General features: G+C 35.5%; 1 protein-coding gene across 1 annotated transcript in view; it reads left to right on the top strand.

Moving 5' to 3' along the window:
• The window catches only part of LOC136240684 (uncharacterized), a 55562-nt gene that overhangs the window by 19727 nt on the left and 18085 nt on the right, over positions 1-17750 (top strand). Inside the window, exons 8-13 of the mRNA XM_066031705.1 lie at positions 988-1170; positions 7516-7800; positions 7924-7989; positions 13340-13612; positions 14924-15019; positions 17470-17652. Coding sequence (XP_065887777.1) covers positions 988-1170; positions 7516-7800; positions 7924-7989; positions 13340-13612; positions 14924-15019; positions 17470-17652 — 1086 coding nt within the window. The remainder of the gene's footprint in view (positions 1-987; positions 1171-7515; positions 7801-7923; positions 7990-13339; positions 13613-14923; positions 15020-17469; positions 17653-17750) is intronic.

A 17750-nucleotide genomic window follows, 5' to 3' on the forward strand; every position in this document is an offset into this window, starting at 1 on the left:
TCCCTTGAATAAGCTAATTCATCAACGTATTCATAGTTTTAGCCCAACATATACTTGTTTGTACATGCAAGAGGACATTAACTGTAAAAAGCCACTACAAAAAAATTTAAGACACATACGTACGTAGCTATTGTACACTTTGATGTATTAAATCGTCCATATTTTCCGTGGTGACTGGACTGATTTCAGAGGCAATTCTAACACTGTTCTTGATTTGTAATAGGCTGAACATAGCTGAAAGCAAAGCCTAATGGCTACTGCACTTACAGTAATTGATAGTTGGGGCACATGAATCGTTGTATTTTCGTGGTGACTGGATTGGCAATTCTTCTACTGTTTTTCATTAGTAGCATTGTGTAATGGGCTGAACATAGCTGAAAGCAAAGTGTAATGGCCACTACACTTTGTGATAGCTGGGGTGCACGTTCAGACAAAAACACTAATTCTGATACCATCCTTTCTTTTGATATGGTATGTGTGGGTTCACCAGTTATAATAATGTTACAAAAAAGTAAACAAACAAGTAGGAATTTTAAGCTCGATTAGGGATCACAGAAAAAAAAAAAAAAAAAAACAAGCATAGGGAAGGAAACAAGGGAGGTCACCTACACCTGCAGATATACTAGTGAACATTTATTCCCTAATTCAGTCATGGTCTTGGGTATAGACTGAATTAGGGATTAAATGTTCACTATATCTACAGGTGTAAGCAACCTCCCTTGTTTCCCTCTATGATCCCTAATCGAACTTAAAATTCCTAATTTTTCCTTACACTTGTATACTCAAGGCTCAAATTGAATCAGTCTGTACAGTATCATAAATTGTTTGCTTAAATGAGTTTGAATATCTTAGATGTATGACAGGCATGTATAATGTATGTATTATACAAAAGGTTACACTGTTTTAGCAGATCAGTTACATAATTATGTGTAGAATGTCACATGTTCCCTTTCCTTACAGCCTGCTATGTTTATTATTCTCTCTCAGCAGCCACTACCGGGATATCTACAAACATAGCAACTAGTACTATTGTAGTAACTAGTGATGGCTTTCATTTACATAACAATTCTACTCCAGTATCAACTGAGGTGACATTTGGTAGTACTGAGTCTACATCACTTCCTAGCATATCATCATCTACTGACGGCAGAGCTAGTGATGCTTCACAAGGTATTTGTGTATGTTAGAGGTGTATGGGATAGTAGCTTGCATATATATAATGTATTTATGCAAGCTACGTGCAATATGCACATCTATAGTGCAGTAGAGCATGATTATGAAGATGATTATGATTAAGATTACCTATTAATACTCACAGCAGACAGTCAGTTGCATTGGCCAAGAAATTTATTGTTAATCAAGCGCACACAACAAATGCAATATTAAAATTTCTGTAACTTTTTTAATGCTTTGTTCTTTGTCAAAAAAAGTGACTACTGGTAAAACCTTAATATCATCTTATTTGCCTAGTCAAAAATAGTTCAAAAATCTTTGTCTTAGTGCTTTAGACCAATTAGAACGGCGAATCCAAGTTATGAGCATTTGTGTTTATGTCATGTTGAAGAGATTGTATGTGATCAGATCAGGTGATACAAGAAACACTCACCTAGCAATGGATTTCCCTATTCATGGCAAACATGATGGTGAAGATCTCAATTTCACCATCAATAATAATTTGTAAGGTTCAACCATTTTAATAAGTACCTGTAATTTATTTTCCTTATGTATCTGCGTACTTACTGTACAAATCAATCTTTCTGCTGCTGCTACTTTGTAGGGGCTGTATTTCCAAAACTTTGTAGCATATGAGGCTAAAACTTCACCATGGGATATACTTGGCTAAGTACATTACAACTGTTTAATAATGTAGAATTCAAAGAATACACATGTCCGCTTTTCATGGATCAGGTCACAAATATTTTTTCAGATTCTGTAGCATCACATACTGTAGCATTATGTGAAATGCGGACTCTTATGGGCATCCTACTATGGGAAAGAATAATAAACAGCCTTTACCTAGACTCTAAAAAAAGTTAATGTGGCTCTAGAATACAAACTGAATCTCTTTGTTAAAATTGTGACAAGAGATTCCATAGGGATCAAATGAAGCGATAAGCTGTTAGCATGGTAAAGCCTGATAACATGCTAGCCATTTGTAGTTACATACCTCATGCAAGTAAAATAATAATAGTGCTTGACAATACTAAAGGTAATAAGTGTAAGCCACAAGCTAATACATACATACCAAATATTATTCTGCACGGAATGGAAAATGTGACTATTTTAGATAATTCTTGCTGGTGATGGTGTAGATGTATATAACATGGAAAGCATTTTAAATCAAATCTATCAACTACTTCAACTGGTCACGACACACCAGTTCCAGACCAATTTATAGCACCCCAGCATTAGGTGTGGCTAATAGCTAAATAATCCTGATTTTAATAAATCATAATTATTATGGAGACTAATAATATAGTTATAGCCATCATAGATAGTAGGAACATCTTTTATTTGTGCAGTCATTGTCATATTGGAAAAATAAAATGTGACCGTCTCAGCAAAAACCCAACTTGTTCGCACAAGCTTGCGTATTGAGAAAATGAAATTTTTTTAAAAATCATAAAACTATGCATGCTACCATAAAAAAATTACGCACATTTTTATTGAGCCATTACTCAGAGAAACAAGACTCAAAACAATTTAAACTATATACCATCTTATTTGCCTGCTCATGGAGAGTTCAAAAATCTTTGTTTCATCTGTAGCCCCAACAGTATGCGTGTCATGTGTCTTTGTTTATGATACAGTAGATTGTCAGATTTTTTTTCAGCTAAACCACTTTCATACCCATATGCGCAAATGACTACATGGCTAAAACTATACCTTTGTTGATGTGCCAATCCATGGTGAACATTTTAAGCCAAATCCCAACACTGTAGAGTACTGCAAAAAGGAAGTTATGGATACGAATGTAAGTACAGTACCTGTAGTTGTAAGTGCCTGTAGTTTATTTTTAGTATACAGGTAGTCCCTGTACAAATCAATTTCCTTGCTCTTCCTACTGTCTAGTACTATAAATCCAAAACTACTCACCACAATAAGCTAAAACTTTGGTGATCCATTCCTTTGGCACTGTAAATAATGTTGATAAAATAAAATAAAATGTGAACAATGTGGGTGTTTGCTGAGATGGTCACAAATAGTCTACCATAGCTTAGGGTTGGGCGATATTGAATTTGTGACATGTGATTATTGCATGAGTCATTTAAAACAATTATTGCAATATTGCATATGAAAATTGAAACACGATCACATAGTTTGAAAAGCCCATATGACTACTTGTTTTCACCGAGAATTAGTTAACAAACGTAACTTCTTTGCTAACAAGTTAACCAATTGACATATTTAGCAATAGTATGCACAGACTATGAGGCCTAGAAGAAACACAAATTAGATGATAAATGCGATAATTATTGTAAAATGTGATAAATATTGCCTGTGCAATAATATTGCGAAGGCTAAATACATGCGATATTAGTATTGCAAGGCATTATTGAAATGTTTCCCAACCCTACCATAGTATTACAATTAATAAAATAATAATTAATAATAATACTATGGTAGACTACCATAAATTGGGTTATTTTCGACAGTAATAAATTTTCAAGGTTAGCTGCATCCATGGAAATTTAACACACGAATATAAACAAACATTGAATTTTTTTTGGTCGTGTTTTAATTTTAACTGGCACGTGAGTAATCATCCCACTGGCTGTGGTAAGTCCACTGAATATCTTCGTGTTCCAGTTATTAAACAAGTAATACTACCTCCTCTTCAAAGAAACAGTGAACAAACATGAGACATTTTTCAAGTAACGTGTCCAATATTAAATACTTCCATATTTTATAATGGCTACTGCATATCTATTCTTAGGTTCTCGTGTGCAGGTAAGATTTTCACCAACTGTAGCAGTCCATAGCCAATGATATACATGATATCCATGTACACAGTAGTTGATCTCAATGCATGGCTGTACATGATCAATCACGTGATCAACTTGTTAGCATGGTGTGGACTTGCTCACTGCTGTAGGTATTGTTCCTTGCTGTGCCTGTAAATAAAGTATGGTAAAATATATTCAATTTAATAATATTCTATCAATACACAATTGTTATAGTTTCAGAGTGACAAAATTTTCATGTTAAAATATTTTCGTGGGTACCAGACACCCATGAAATTTATTTACACGAAAATTTAATTTGTGAATATTTTCATACACAAAGATAACCTTATTTATGGTATTTGAAAAAGGCCACAATGTCATGACACCAGGCGTACTCGAAAATATATAAAATCTAATAGATTACACAAGACACAAAGCCTTAATTCACAGATGGGGCTAAAATCCTAACGTAAAATTGACTGTAAGGTCAATTTTGTAGTCAAAATTTACTTCATTAGCCAACATGGATTATTTTCACCTCATACAGCATGTCAAATGTGTGAGACTTGGCTTTATTGAATTGTCAACATCTTCTGGTAGGTGTAAACATAACTAAGACAAAAAGAGCTGATATCTGAGTGCAGCTAAGAATAAAAGCGAAATCAACTTATAAGTCACTTGGCAGCCCTTTTTCTGGTACTATATCTATTTTTAAAAGGAGGCTGAATGTCTATTATATATATATAAAGCTGAAAAGCTGTCCAACTGTCTGACCATCTACAATACCAATGGTGTCTAACAATTTTCTACCAGAAAATGCATGTATCAAAGACGTTTTTGTGCCAAACAAAGTGCTCTTCATCTAAAAATAATCTAGTTTTTAAGCGAAGCTTCCAAACTGCTGTTGTTTGTCCTCCACAACACTTTAAATGCAAGAGTGTAGCTACCCCTAAATCTCACTAAATTATTTTTGTAAACCGCAAGTAAACACCTGTTCCATTACAACTATGCATGCCTGTATAAGTGACTTTAACCTGGAATATGTTTTTGGTTGATCATATAGCTTAGTGGCTAACACACATGGCTGATGAACCAGAGGGCTTGCATGGGTACAAATGCAGCTGATGTTTGCTCTGTGCTATTACAAGTTGATTTCACATTCATTCTTGGCCATGCACTTGGATATCAGCACCAGTTATAGCTAGTATATACGTACATTACTTTCATGCCAGCACCTATTTTTTTGCAGCCAAGCTATCATTCAGTGGTATTAGTATACATTGATTGCTCTTTATAAATTGTTTTAGGAAAATCATGTGTCTGCTGTTTGCATGTTTGTCCACACCCCATGTGAGCACAGAACAGAAGGCAGCCTGTGACAATTAACCCTTATACAAAGCATACCCAGCATATAGAATAACTTGCTAGGGTAAAGGTGTGTCCATTACCAGTGTTGGGAGTAACGCGTTACTTATGTAACGCGTTACGTAATATTATTACTTTTGTGGTAACAAAGTAATATAACGAAATACGCTATAAAAACAGGTAATATAACGCAAGCTACTTTACTTACAAATGTAACGCGTTACCTAAGTAATATAGTTACTGTAACGAGTCTAATATTATGTAATATTATTACTACAAGTAACGAAGTTACTAATCTCGTTAGTTGTCCTTTGAGTAACGGCTAGCCACAACGAAGTAACGAGGCCTACTGAATGAAGCTTATTCACCAGCTTCTTACTTAACCAAAATTTGCATATTGTCCAACAACGCAATCATGTCACGTGATAAGGTGGTAGTTTCATACATGACAGCTTAAGGCTGTGGACACAAAGTAATATAATATGTAATATTATTACAGTTACTTTATTTTATGGGTAATATGTAACTGTAACTAAATAGTTCAGTTGCAAGTAATATGTAATATGTAACTAGTTACTTTTACAAAGTAACTTGCCCAACACTGTCCATTACACAGTGGCTGTAGTGCATTTCACTGCAGCATTGTGTAGGGCTTTCCTATAATGTTTATGAGTATTTTACAAATAAATATTGTTAGTCCCATACCTTAGGAATAAGATCATAGCACATCAATATAAGAAGGTGGCATGACTGGTTCATACATGTGTCAAAATGAAGAACAGCCAAGGGGTGTTAACCAGTAAAAGACACTGTATACAGGCTTCAAAACTTTAAAAGAGGAGTTTCTATTTGTGACGTTGTGATAAAACTTTTCTTAGAGTTCAGCATCCATAATAACTATTTCAAACAAAATTAGAATTCAATAAACAGAATTGCAGATTTATGATTTAGTAATTACATTAATCACTATGGTAATTATTTCAAGCATTCTATATATGTGACTGGATTTTGGAAAAATGATCCAAATCGCACATTAGAAGTTTCAAGATAAGCGGTTTTAAAGAATTCAAGCCAGCATAACTCTCCAAGGATAGCAAGCACGCATATGAAACTTACACTAAAGATGCATCAATCTGTTACCTTTCAGACCACTTCCAGTACTTGTAGCTGCTTGTAGAGTTTTCCGCCAAATAAGATAGAAAATCTGAGCTGTTGGACAAGCGGAGTAGTATCACAAGTGCTCACAAAGGGGTGGAGGGTAGGGGGTGGCATGGTGGCAAGGGTTAGACTTCAAAATGGAGGCACACCACTGTTGGAGTCCAGAGACAAGATTACAGGGCTGTGCTGGCACCTTAGTGGTTGATATGTAGCAAAATCCACAGGAAAAACGTCCAGCCTACATTATCAGGCTGTCCACCAGCAAACCACTGGTTCTTGCCAAGCCAGGTCCTTCACAAGGCCTAAAACCGCCACTCGAGCTCTACACACACCCCAGAAAAGACGTCTGTTGAAACCAGCCTTGAGTAGTTTGAGTGGTACTGGGTGTCAAAACTGCTAGTACGATAGTGTAGCTATCCACTGGAGGTGTTAGTTTGATTTTGCCTGATATGCGATTTGGATCGGTTTTGTAAAATCTGGTCACATATTATACTGAGTGCCTGGTATTTTACATAGATGTACAATAGTAATTGTTTTGAAGTATCCCATGTATGTAGGCACTACCATATGGTTCCAATTTTTCGTAGTCTATAAATCCTTGATTTTGGACAAAAGAAAGTATTTGTAAAAAATATTTTTGTGACCTTAAAAAGTGTGATAGATCAGTCCATTTTCTAATAGAAGCGCACGTAGTGTGACTTGCTATCATGCAGCTACCTTAACAGCATGGCAACCATTAGAAGAATGTTCTACACTTTATCATGAGACACCATGCCAAGATGTATTGTAGCTATGCCGGGTAACAGGGAGAGATGAAACGCTATTGTGTTTTCTGAGGATGAAATCCTCACAACCCATGGATAACAACTGGATATTTGTCACAAAAGATCAGTTCTACTTGTTCTTGTTATTTTAAATGGCAGGTTAATACCCTGCAAGGTCATGGATCCACATAGCTATACGATATGTTAGCTACAAAAACTATTTAGACTACGAGAATTTGAAGCCATACGGTATATGTACTTATTTTAATAACAATTTGTAGCTATAGAACTGGTGAAGTTGAAGTATGATGTTATTGTTCAGTCACTACCCAGTGACTATGAGAAGACACTACAAGTTGTACAGGATCATTTAACTGATAATCAGATTTGTGATGTGCTCACTAGTCCCAACCACACAACTGCTAATAAAACTATATTGAATTGTCTGATGGAAAAAGTCAAGGGTGTAGCTGACCTTGTAGAGTTCTGCGATCATTTGGAAAAGATCACTTCTCTGCTCCATGAACAAGGAGTATTAACTACAATCATTAATGAGTTAAGAACAGGTGATGGCAGAATAGTATTTTGCTATTTAACAGCATAAAATTATATGAATGCATTAATTTTGTCTAAGAAGATCAGTTCATAATTGCTAACCTTAATATAACCAAATTCTTTTTTACCAATAGCTTCCTCACCTCATCAACCTATGTTTGAACAAATAAATCCACCAGCAAAATTGTCCACCAGCAATGGTACGTTCATATGTATATAATATAATATAATCATAATTGTATGGCCTAAGAGTATATTACAATTGGGGGAAGGGGGAGGAAGGAAATGCAGTCATCATCAATTAAAGTATATTCTAAACTTATTCTTAAAATAGTCTATTGAGCTGCAATCAACAATATTTGTTCCAGAGCTTGATTTTGGAAGGGTAGAAGCTGGATCTACATAGACAGCTGGCTGTGTGTATTTAAGATAATTATATTTGAACATTTTAACATCTTTACATAGCAAGCTTGTAGATATAATTTGTGATCACGTCAGCATTGGTATAATGCACTTGATTTATTTTGTAAACTTTTAAAACATCTGTTTCTTGATGAAGTAAGGTGCTGATGCCAGGGTATCCTCTTGTTCTCCATCATGAGAGGAGTTTAAAATATAATCTTATTTTTGTAACTGAAAAGATAGGCAGGATACATATGTGTGAATGTTTATCGTGCATTAAAATAATTGTGCATTTGCATCATTGTTTTCTCACTGTTCTTGCCTTGTGCTTGTCAGAAGATGATACCCAAAAAACATGAGTTTACCTGTTCATGGTGATAAATGGTCCAAGTCCCAACTCTGTATAAGATTGTTCTTTTTTGTATGTCTGTTTTAGTAAGACTTTGTAGTAAATTTTACCTACGTATTACTGCTGATTTCTTACTTTGTAGCTCGGTAACTCTTTAAGAGCTTATGAACTATATAGATAAAATGAAAAAAATTTATGCTAGCTATTATGCATATTTAGCCACATTTTTGATGAACCTAACTACTCTATTGAAGTATCACAATACAGTGTATCTATGAACATTCTATTAGAATAAACAAACTAAAGTATGATCTATTTAATGTATAAGGGTGCAGTTTCTACACTTCAATGCTCTTGAAAACATACCTATTATACTGGAATTATGCTCAATCAACCTAATGTGACTGTCTCTGGAAAAAAAACGGTCTTATTTCCCATCTAGAATGCCGGTTTTAAATATTCAGAGTGTTGTAGCTTGCCAATGGTGGTAGCTACGCGTAACAAATTTTCACACGTTTTACAGCAATTTATTACCTTCCAGATCATCCACTGAAGAAGTAGTCAACAGCTAGATAGATAGATAGATAGATAATAGATAGATAGATAGATAGATAGATAGATAGATAGATAGATAGATAGATAGATAGATAGAGTAGTCATCCATTTTAGATGGTTTTTTTAACTGAGGTTGACTGTATCAGGCAAGGGGTGGGAGGTGGGCCGGCAAGATGCTGTTTAAAAAATTGAAGAGGAATGTGTTAGGATGAATTAGGCCAAGTTATGGACCATTCAGGGCTCAAAACTGGCTAAAATGAAAGGAATTTACAGCACAGGTCATTGTCCAATACCATAGAGCTGTACACCCATACACAACCTGGTTGGCCAAAGCTCCATCAAGACCCCATACCACTCATACAGCTCACCACTGTGCTTAAAATAAAACAGACACGGTCGACTATGACAGTGAAATTTGATAGTGCATTCATAAAGCTTTGTGTTTGTGGGAAAATATCAAACTTCCTGTTTTGGGAGATAAGACTGGTTTTCACAGATCCAGTCACATTATGATATTTTGCACTAGAAATTTGGGGAATGCTAAAAAGGATTGCAACAAGATTCGACAAGCTTTATTAACACAAACTGTATGTCACAGATTCTGATTGATTAATTGATTGATCAATGAATTGATCAATCAATCGATTTAGGGATTGATCAATCAATCGATTGATTGAGTGATTAATCAATTGATTGATTGATTGTTTGATTATTTATTTAAACACTCAGTACTCAGCACAGCTGTTCTTACATACTGAGACCACACAACACAATATAATACAAAGCTACACACAGCGCATACTGCAGTGGTCCCTCCACTATCTGAACTCATTGGGCCCTGGGTATATATGTTCAGATTATCAAAAAGTTCAGATAATAGAAGCCCATACCTTCATATACAGAACTCTGTTCAAATACTCTAATAAAACATACACCTTCTACAAAATACTCTAATAGAACAGTCATTTTTACAGTTCAGATACCTTAATGTTCGGATAATTGATGGTTGGATAATAGAGCAAGTACCGTATTACAATTATTTTAAGACAAGTCATGTAGATACTTTGGTAGACCATTACGAAAACTTGCTACGTATGTAATGATCAATGAATTCCATCACGCTGTAGCCTAGTGACAAAAAGAAGTGCTGACTAAAGTTCTTTTTCAGGTAGAAGATGTCTGCAAACCATGGTGAACACCTAGTTTTGGAGCAATGTTTACGGCCAGTGTTTATTGGTGGCTGAAGCAAAATACCCTTACGAAGATAATGTTGATCAAACATGGTGAATATAGTTTAGAACTGAACAAACTTGAAGATGCAAGGCTTGCCCTATACTGTGACACATGGTCATACTTCCACAAACTGCAAGTTGACTCACAGCTCTATTTTGCATAAGATGTAACTGAGAGATAGAGTCCTTCAGTTCCCCACACAGGTAAGGCATATGTGTATCATGAAAAAACCAAGGATTCTATCAACATCTTCACTTTGTAGTTGAGAAAATTCTGAACATGACATTTGATCAGTGTCACATAATATGACATGCTCCCACAAATCCTTGAAATGTGTGAGGATCAATTCAGCTTGCTATCAAATGTTACCCTCAAGCATTTCTGCTTATCAACAACTATTGGAAGGGCCTAATGTATTTTGCAGACTGGACTCAAGGGCTGGAGTCATGGACTGAGCTGGAAACAGTTTTTTACAACAATAATCCAGGCATTGTCTATCTCTTGTAGTGCTAAAGATACCATTACTGATCTACAACTGCTTGTACTGCTCTTCCTTACAAGCCACAAAGGTCACATGTACACCAATTTGTTAGAATATTTACAAAAATTGCTTAATGGTTGACATTATATATTAGAGTTATAGCTTAATTCATGGGGTGGCATGGCTATTCCTACATGGTTTAGCCATAAGCTATATTGAATGCACAATCGCAGATTAGTGTAAACTTACTAGTCAATATTGAGCGTGAGAGACTAGTCTAGCTACATGGCTGTGTAACTAAGAACAAGTCCATAAAATAATTTGGAATTTTCAACTAGAGTAGGGACCATAGCACATTGATAAAAAGTACTGAAACAAGCTGAAGTAGTGCACGATATTAAATCACAGTAAAACAATAAGAAGTATTATATCCCAAGATACCATAACAGAAATGCACAGTAGGGATGTAACACTTCTTATTGTTTTACTGTGATTTAATATTGTGCACTACTTCAGCTTGTTTCAGTACTTTTTATTGATGTGCTATAGTCCCTATTCTAGTTGAAAATTCCAAATTTTTTTGTGGACTTGTTTGTTAACTTTTTTTTGTAAACAATTATTATGACTGGTGAACACATGCATACCGCATCTGAAATGGCGCCGCGTGCCCCAGCTATATCAATTATCATCTGAAAAGTGAAGTATCCATTACACTTCGTTGTCAGCTATGTTCAACCCGTTACACAGCATTTTGAATCAAGAACTGTTCAAAAAGTACCTCTGCAATCCACGCATACCAAAAGAAAGAAATGGTGCTGTGCACCCCAGTTATATCAATTATCATCTGAAAAGTGAAGCATCCATTATGTTTCATTGTCGGCTATGTTCAACCCGTTACACAGCAGTATGAATCACGAACTGTTCAAAAAGCACCTCTGCAATCAAAATAGCTACTATGAAAACTATGGACAATTTCCTTTACAAAGGGAAGCCATCACGTGCTACCACCAAATCGACACTTCGCTGTCAGCAAAGATGAATGGGACACAAAGGAGGACACTGGTAAGTCCATGAAGAATGCATTGTACGTACTGCAGTATGCCAAAAGGCACCTGTCGGACCGAAGCAACGTCGAACAGTGAAAAAATCAAGCCCGTAGCCTTAGCCGTTATTGAGTTACGCTTGTCTGAAGGCAACAGTCAGTCAGGCAGTTAGTAGAAAATTCCATTAAATAAAATTTTTTTAAATTCCGTAGCAACTTTCTGAAAGCATTTTGGATCAATCTAAAAGCTTGTTTGGGTTTAGTTGTACTTAATCAATACTGCCTCATCAGGGGAAATTGAGGCTGGATTTTGGGTGATGTTATTTCATGGGCCACTCCTACTCCTTTGTGGTCCCTACTATACAGTACATACTGGCTCATCACTTAAGCCTAAGCACCAACGCTAAGTACTGGAACAACAAAGGAATGAATCTATGCTAGAGCAGTAGCCTCTATCACTACTAGTATGCACAAGTACACATGTTTTACAATAAATATATGATTATCGGTACAGGCGTGACCTTTGTGATATGTTTAGAAGAACAGTACTAGCAGTTGTAGATAGGTATTGGTGCCTTATGCCAGGATTATTGCTAAAAAGCTGTTTCTATATAGCTCAGTCCGTGAGTCCAGTCTGCGAGTCCAGCCATGAGTCCAGTCCACAAAATACATTAGGCCTATCGGAAGAGTGTCATCATAGCACTTGTGCTGTAAAGCATTAATAAATAAACTAGTGTCCATTTGGTTCTACTTGGGGTACTTAGAGATAATGAGTTACTCTCTAGAATTCCTATGGATATAATTACATGAAAATAACAAGGCGAAAACATCTTGACCACCTGGTAGACTCCTGTAAGCGTTCGAGCGTAAATCGGATGGCTGCAGCTTCGAGGCTACCTAGGTCCAGTCATGGATTTTTTCTCCTTTCTCCAACTTTTCAAACACACCTTAAGTAGCTAAAGTCTAAGTAGCTAAAGTCTTTGAGCAGGCTGACCAGGTGTCCTACAGACCTTCAGAACTTGTGGTGTAAAGCATTAATAAATAAATAAAAATGTAAAATTGAAGGTGGGAAATAGAAGTTGGTTTATATACAGTATATGGATCTGGCTGCTTTCCTCGTCAAAGAGTTATTGTGTCAATAGGTACTCATGTCACAGTGAGGAAGGAAATTTGAGTGATCTATGATATGTAGTGGTAGTGATGAAGCAAGCAATAGTCCTCATACAATTGGTATGAAGCCAGTGATGTTAAAATAGATTCTTAAGCACCCTGTAACTGAACAGGACCATCAAATAAAAAGCATACTATCGATTCTATAAACACTGAGAAGCATCGCAAAATTACCTTGTCTTGTCTATAAAAAAAGTTTTTCTGAAAACCAAAAAAAGATTACATTATAATTAAATACTGTATGTACGTTATGTTGTATGTATAGCATACAAATGGTATATTGCCTTACTATATGTACTCTGAATGCAATGTGCATAGATTTTGCTCTACTGAAAACACATTATCACACTGTACTACAACTGATGCCTGATGACTATGAACAGAGTGTCGGAAAGTTACAAAATTATATCAGTGATGATCAGATTTGTATGATATTGAGTGTTAGTAACTCCACTACTGCTAATAAGATACTATTGGATTGTTTGATTGAGAAGATGAGCTGTAGAGAAGAATTACTTGATCTGTGTGATCAACTGGAGACTATTAGTACATCACATCAGTTGATGATGGTGATCAGTGAAATAAGATCTGGTAAGTGTATATACAAGTTTTGTTAAACAAGTGGACATTTTACATTTTAAAACTAATATTAATTTTGTCTGAACCACTGATTGATTATAAATCTGGCAATCCATACACTTAGTGGAATAACAAGCTATGATATACTATTTTATCTAAATTAACAAGATAGTATCTCTTTTTTCAAGCAACAGAAGTACAAACCAACTGAAAGGTATTAGTATTTTATACAAACAAAGTTATCAGATGAGTCATATGTGACCAGATCCTGCGAAAAGGAGCTTATAGCCTTTCCAATTTCATGTACTTGGCAACTCATAACTTTTTTGTGAAAATGGTACCACCCTGATATCTGGTCACTACATATCTCTAGCATACCACTATTGCTTGGTGTAATCTTGAAGGTGATAGAATATCTGCACAAAAACAGCCAAGCTGTGAAAAAAGGTGTGGCCTTAAAAAGCCTGGGTGAAAAAAGTTGTGAAATCAAAGGTGACAGTCAACAAATGGCTACAATGAAAGGCTATAAGATCCCTTTTAGCTGATCCGGTCACATATTGCTTTCAAGGTGTGACAAATGTGGTTTAGTGATGGAAAGCCATTGAAACAAGTACCATTGAAACAAGGCATACTTTAGTAACAAAGATGATATTAATGTACTCTAATAGAACAATAATAACGTAGTCTAATAGAACATTCAAACGAAATTTGAATTTGTGCAGTCTTGTTCTGTCTCACTTAATTATTCAGGGGCATACCGAGGGGGGTTTCCAGGGGTTTCAGGAAACCCCTTTGGATTTTTCACACTACTTGAAACATTAAGAAATTGAACTTCAGGTTTCCATAATCTGAAATCTGTCATGGAACAGGACACATTTTTAACTTATATCTTAGTTAAATAATAGTTTGTAACATAATAGCAACACTTATAGCATTGTTCTGAATTATGATTTTGGTGAAAACATCGAGATACTCTAATAGAGCTATAAACTACTCTAATATAACAGTCACTTAGCTGTAGTGGAAATCCCTTTTCAAAATTCCTGCGTACGCCCCTGTTATTAAGTAGCTTTCCACTTGTAATTTAACTGTAACTGTGGTATACACAAATAAAACTTATTATGAGTAAGGATCACAAAATAATGTAAATAAAATCACTGAAACAAGAAACTGAATATACAACAGAGTGGATATGTTTTAATCCCATAAACTCAAAGCTGTGTATAGCTCCGTGACTAAAGTTTATTATGTTATACATTCAGCCTCTTGTTTCAGGTTTGTTATCCATGCTCATAGTGATTTTCCTTACACTTGTGCTATTAGATTTTCAACAGGGTGTTCAGTTTTCAAGCAGTGCATCATCAACTGCCACTATTCAGTCATTATCAAGTGATCATCAACACCACTCAACAGCTGCAGGTAAGCTACAATAATCACATGTACTGTAACTCATTGTATGTTTGTAAATTAAATTAAATTTGTCACATGTGGGCAACCCATTACATCAAATGATCCTTGGAACAGTCAGCGTGAATTCGTCTAAATTACATAATTAAAATTTATATAATTATCCCTTTGATTGTTGAATTCCCAGCAAACCATGGAAAGCCAAATTGCCACATTGTGCTATAGAGATCTTAAGCATGTAAATAGCAACCCACTATAATCTAGTAAAAGACTCAGCTATGTTGTTTATTTATGGTAATAGTAATAACCACAAATAAATTATTACACAACAAAGTCTGAAAATTGGAACTACTAGCAGGAGCAATATACTAAGTGGATATTGTTTGCAACCAGATCTGCAAAACCCGATAAAATGGTGCATTTTTAAGTATTAACTATTTACAATCTACACAGCTAAGTGATGCTCTGAAAAGTTTCAGTCTTGGTTGCTAAGGTCTTATAGAGTCACAGCCCTACAAAGTATAGCAACAACAGAAAGATTGAATTATACAGCAAGAATAAGGAAAATAAATTACAGAAACTTACAAAAATGGTTGCAACTTATGTAACAATGATATACAAAGTTTCAAATTGCACTATTATGTTTATTACTTATTTATATTATTTGTTGATTTATTTGTTTGTTTTACTGTGCCATGTGCCAGAATCACACATATTATAATGCACAGATATAATTTGCCATGAATATATTCTTGTTTTTCCTGGTATCACCTTTCTCCACTATGTACAGAAATGAAATCAGTGAAGAAATATCAATGGCATACATACTTAATGATAATTATTATTATCTTGCTTCACAGGCCTACAGCAAATTATGGAGGCTATAATAAGGGAAAATCTAGCCAATTTTACTGTGTATGTTAATGAACATGAACCCCAAGTAGATCACCTCTTACTTTTGACCCCCATAAGCAGGAAAGATCACAGATGGCCTAGGCTAGGGATGTGCCAATTTAGCGGGAAAATTTTTTTGGAAAATACGATGGCAAAAACAAAAAGCAAAATGCTGGAAAATATGTGAAATTTTGGAAAAGTGGATGCTCAGGAACTGGAACTTAACACATTATGCATGAAAAAATTGAGATACTTTAATTGAGCAGTCATGGACTGTATTAGACCCCTAGCCTCATGCCCAGACCCCACCCAGTTGAGTAGGGTCTGGTGACTTACGCTATGCTTTTGGGCCCGCTGCCATATTGTTTATGCATATGTATCCATGGTTCCAGTCGGCCATCTTCGTCGTTCTAGCCTATCAAATGGCATTACAGCTGAATTAGAACGTCTGATTGGTCAGAAAGGAAAAATGGCATAGGGCCCAAAACTCTTGCGTTTGTCACCAAACCCTACTCTGATGCAGTGGGTGGGGTCTGGGCATGAGACTATATTAGACCAACATATGCAGGAAAAGCAACTACAAATTGAGACACTCTAATAGAGAGCAGTCACTAAGTTTGAAATATTTTAATAAAACAGTGTGATACTGCGGTATATATATATATATATTTATTAATGCTCAGCAATTTAGGAAAATTTTTAGCAAAACATTGAGCAAAATAGGTAAGAAAAAAAAGTATTGCTGGAAAGAAAGATAGGTGGAAAAAAAGCAAAATAGGCTCATCCCTAAAATGGCCATTGTAAGCCTCTGCTGAAGAGGCAGCAAAATTTATAAATTTTCCTGCAGAACATTCTCTTAGTGTTCAATAAATACCATTATAGTACATATTTCGTGTGGCATAAAAGTTCTGTGCTAGCTACCAAGGCTACCTGCCAGATTTGTTCTCAATTTGCATGGCACTTAATAATTAAAACCTACGTATAAAGTGCCTCAATGCCTGGGAACTTGACTACATGGCAAGGCTTACCATTAACAACGAAAGCTGTACATGGCTGTTACCTGTAGCACTGGATCGTGAGTGTATAAAAGAATATACACCAGCTAATCGGCTTGTACTGTAGCTAGTGAGCTTTGGCCTACAGTACACATACCTATATAGCACTCCTGGAGGGAAAAGTTTTGGTATGTAGTTAAGTAATTATTTGAGTATTTAGTGGTGACCACAAGCTAAATCCATAAACGAGTTATAAACTAACGTAAAGGATGTTGATATAAAGCAATGTGACAGATACCCTAGTTAAAGTCTCTGTAGTTGGGAATTCAGTTTATTATGACATTATTTGTGCTGTAAGTTGCTTTTGAGTAGGTTGATGCTGGTACTAAAACAGGATTATATTTTTTGCATTGTACATAAGAATAGGCAAAACCTAAATGCAAAGGAACTGTGTATCTGAGTATTGAGTATAGGTACATGTGTGAATGTACATAGCTTTATAACAATTTATTGCTTTCATTAAAGTTAAATTAATGCTGCTTATCCAAGTATGTCCTTACACATTGTTTACAGAGTTTACTGAAGTTTCCAGTCCACCACTACTCAATATATCTACTACTGTATCACCACATATTAGTAGTATCATCTCATCATATGGATCACACCATCCTACAACACTCAACCAGACAACATCAGATGATTCATCAGTGAGGGCTGGATCAACCCCAGTAGTCAGTACTCCTAAACCATCACAAGGTTCGTAAAGCTGTACAGTATATGCTTGTAATGCATAGGGTACATTAATATGATGTATTATGTGTGTTTCACTGCCTAAGAGTGCTGGCTTATTAATT

The sequence above is a fragment of the Dysidea avara genome, chromosome 12, assembly GCF_963678975.1.
Source record: "Dysidea avara chromosome 12, odDysAvar1.4, whole genome shotgun sequence".
In the NCBI taxonomy this organism is placed as follows: Eukaryota; Metazoa; Porifera; class Demospongiae; order Dictyoceratida; family Dysideidae; genus Dysidea; species Dysidea avara.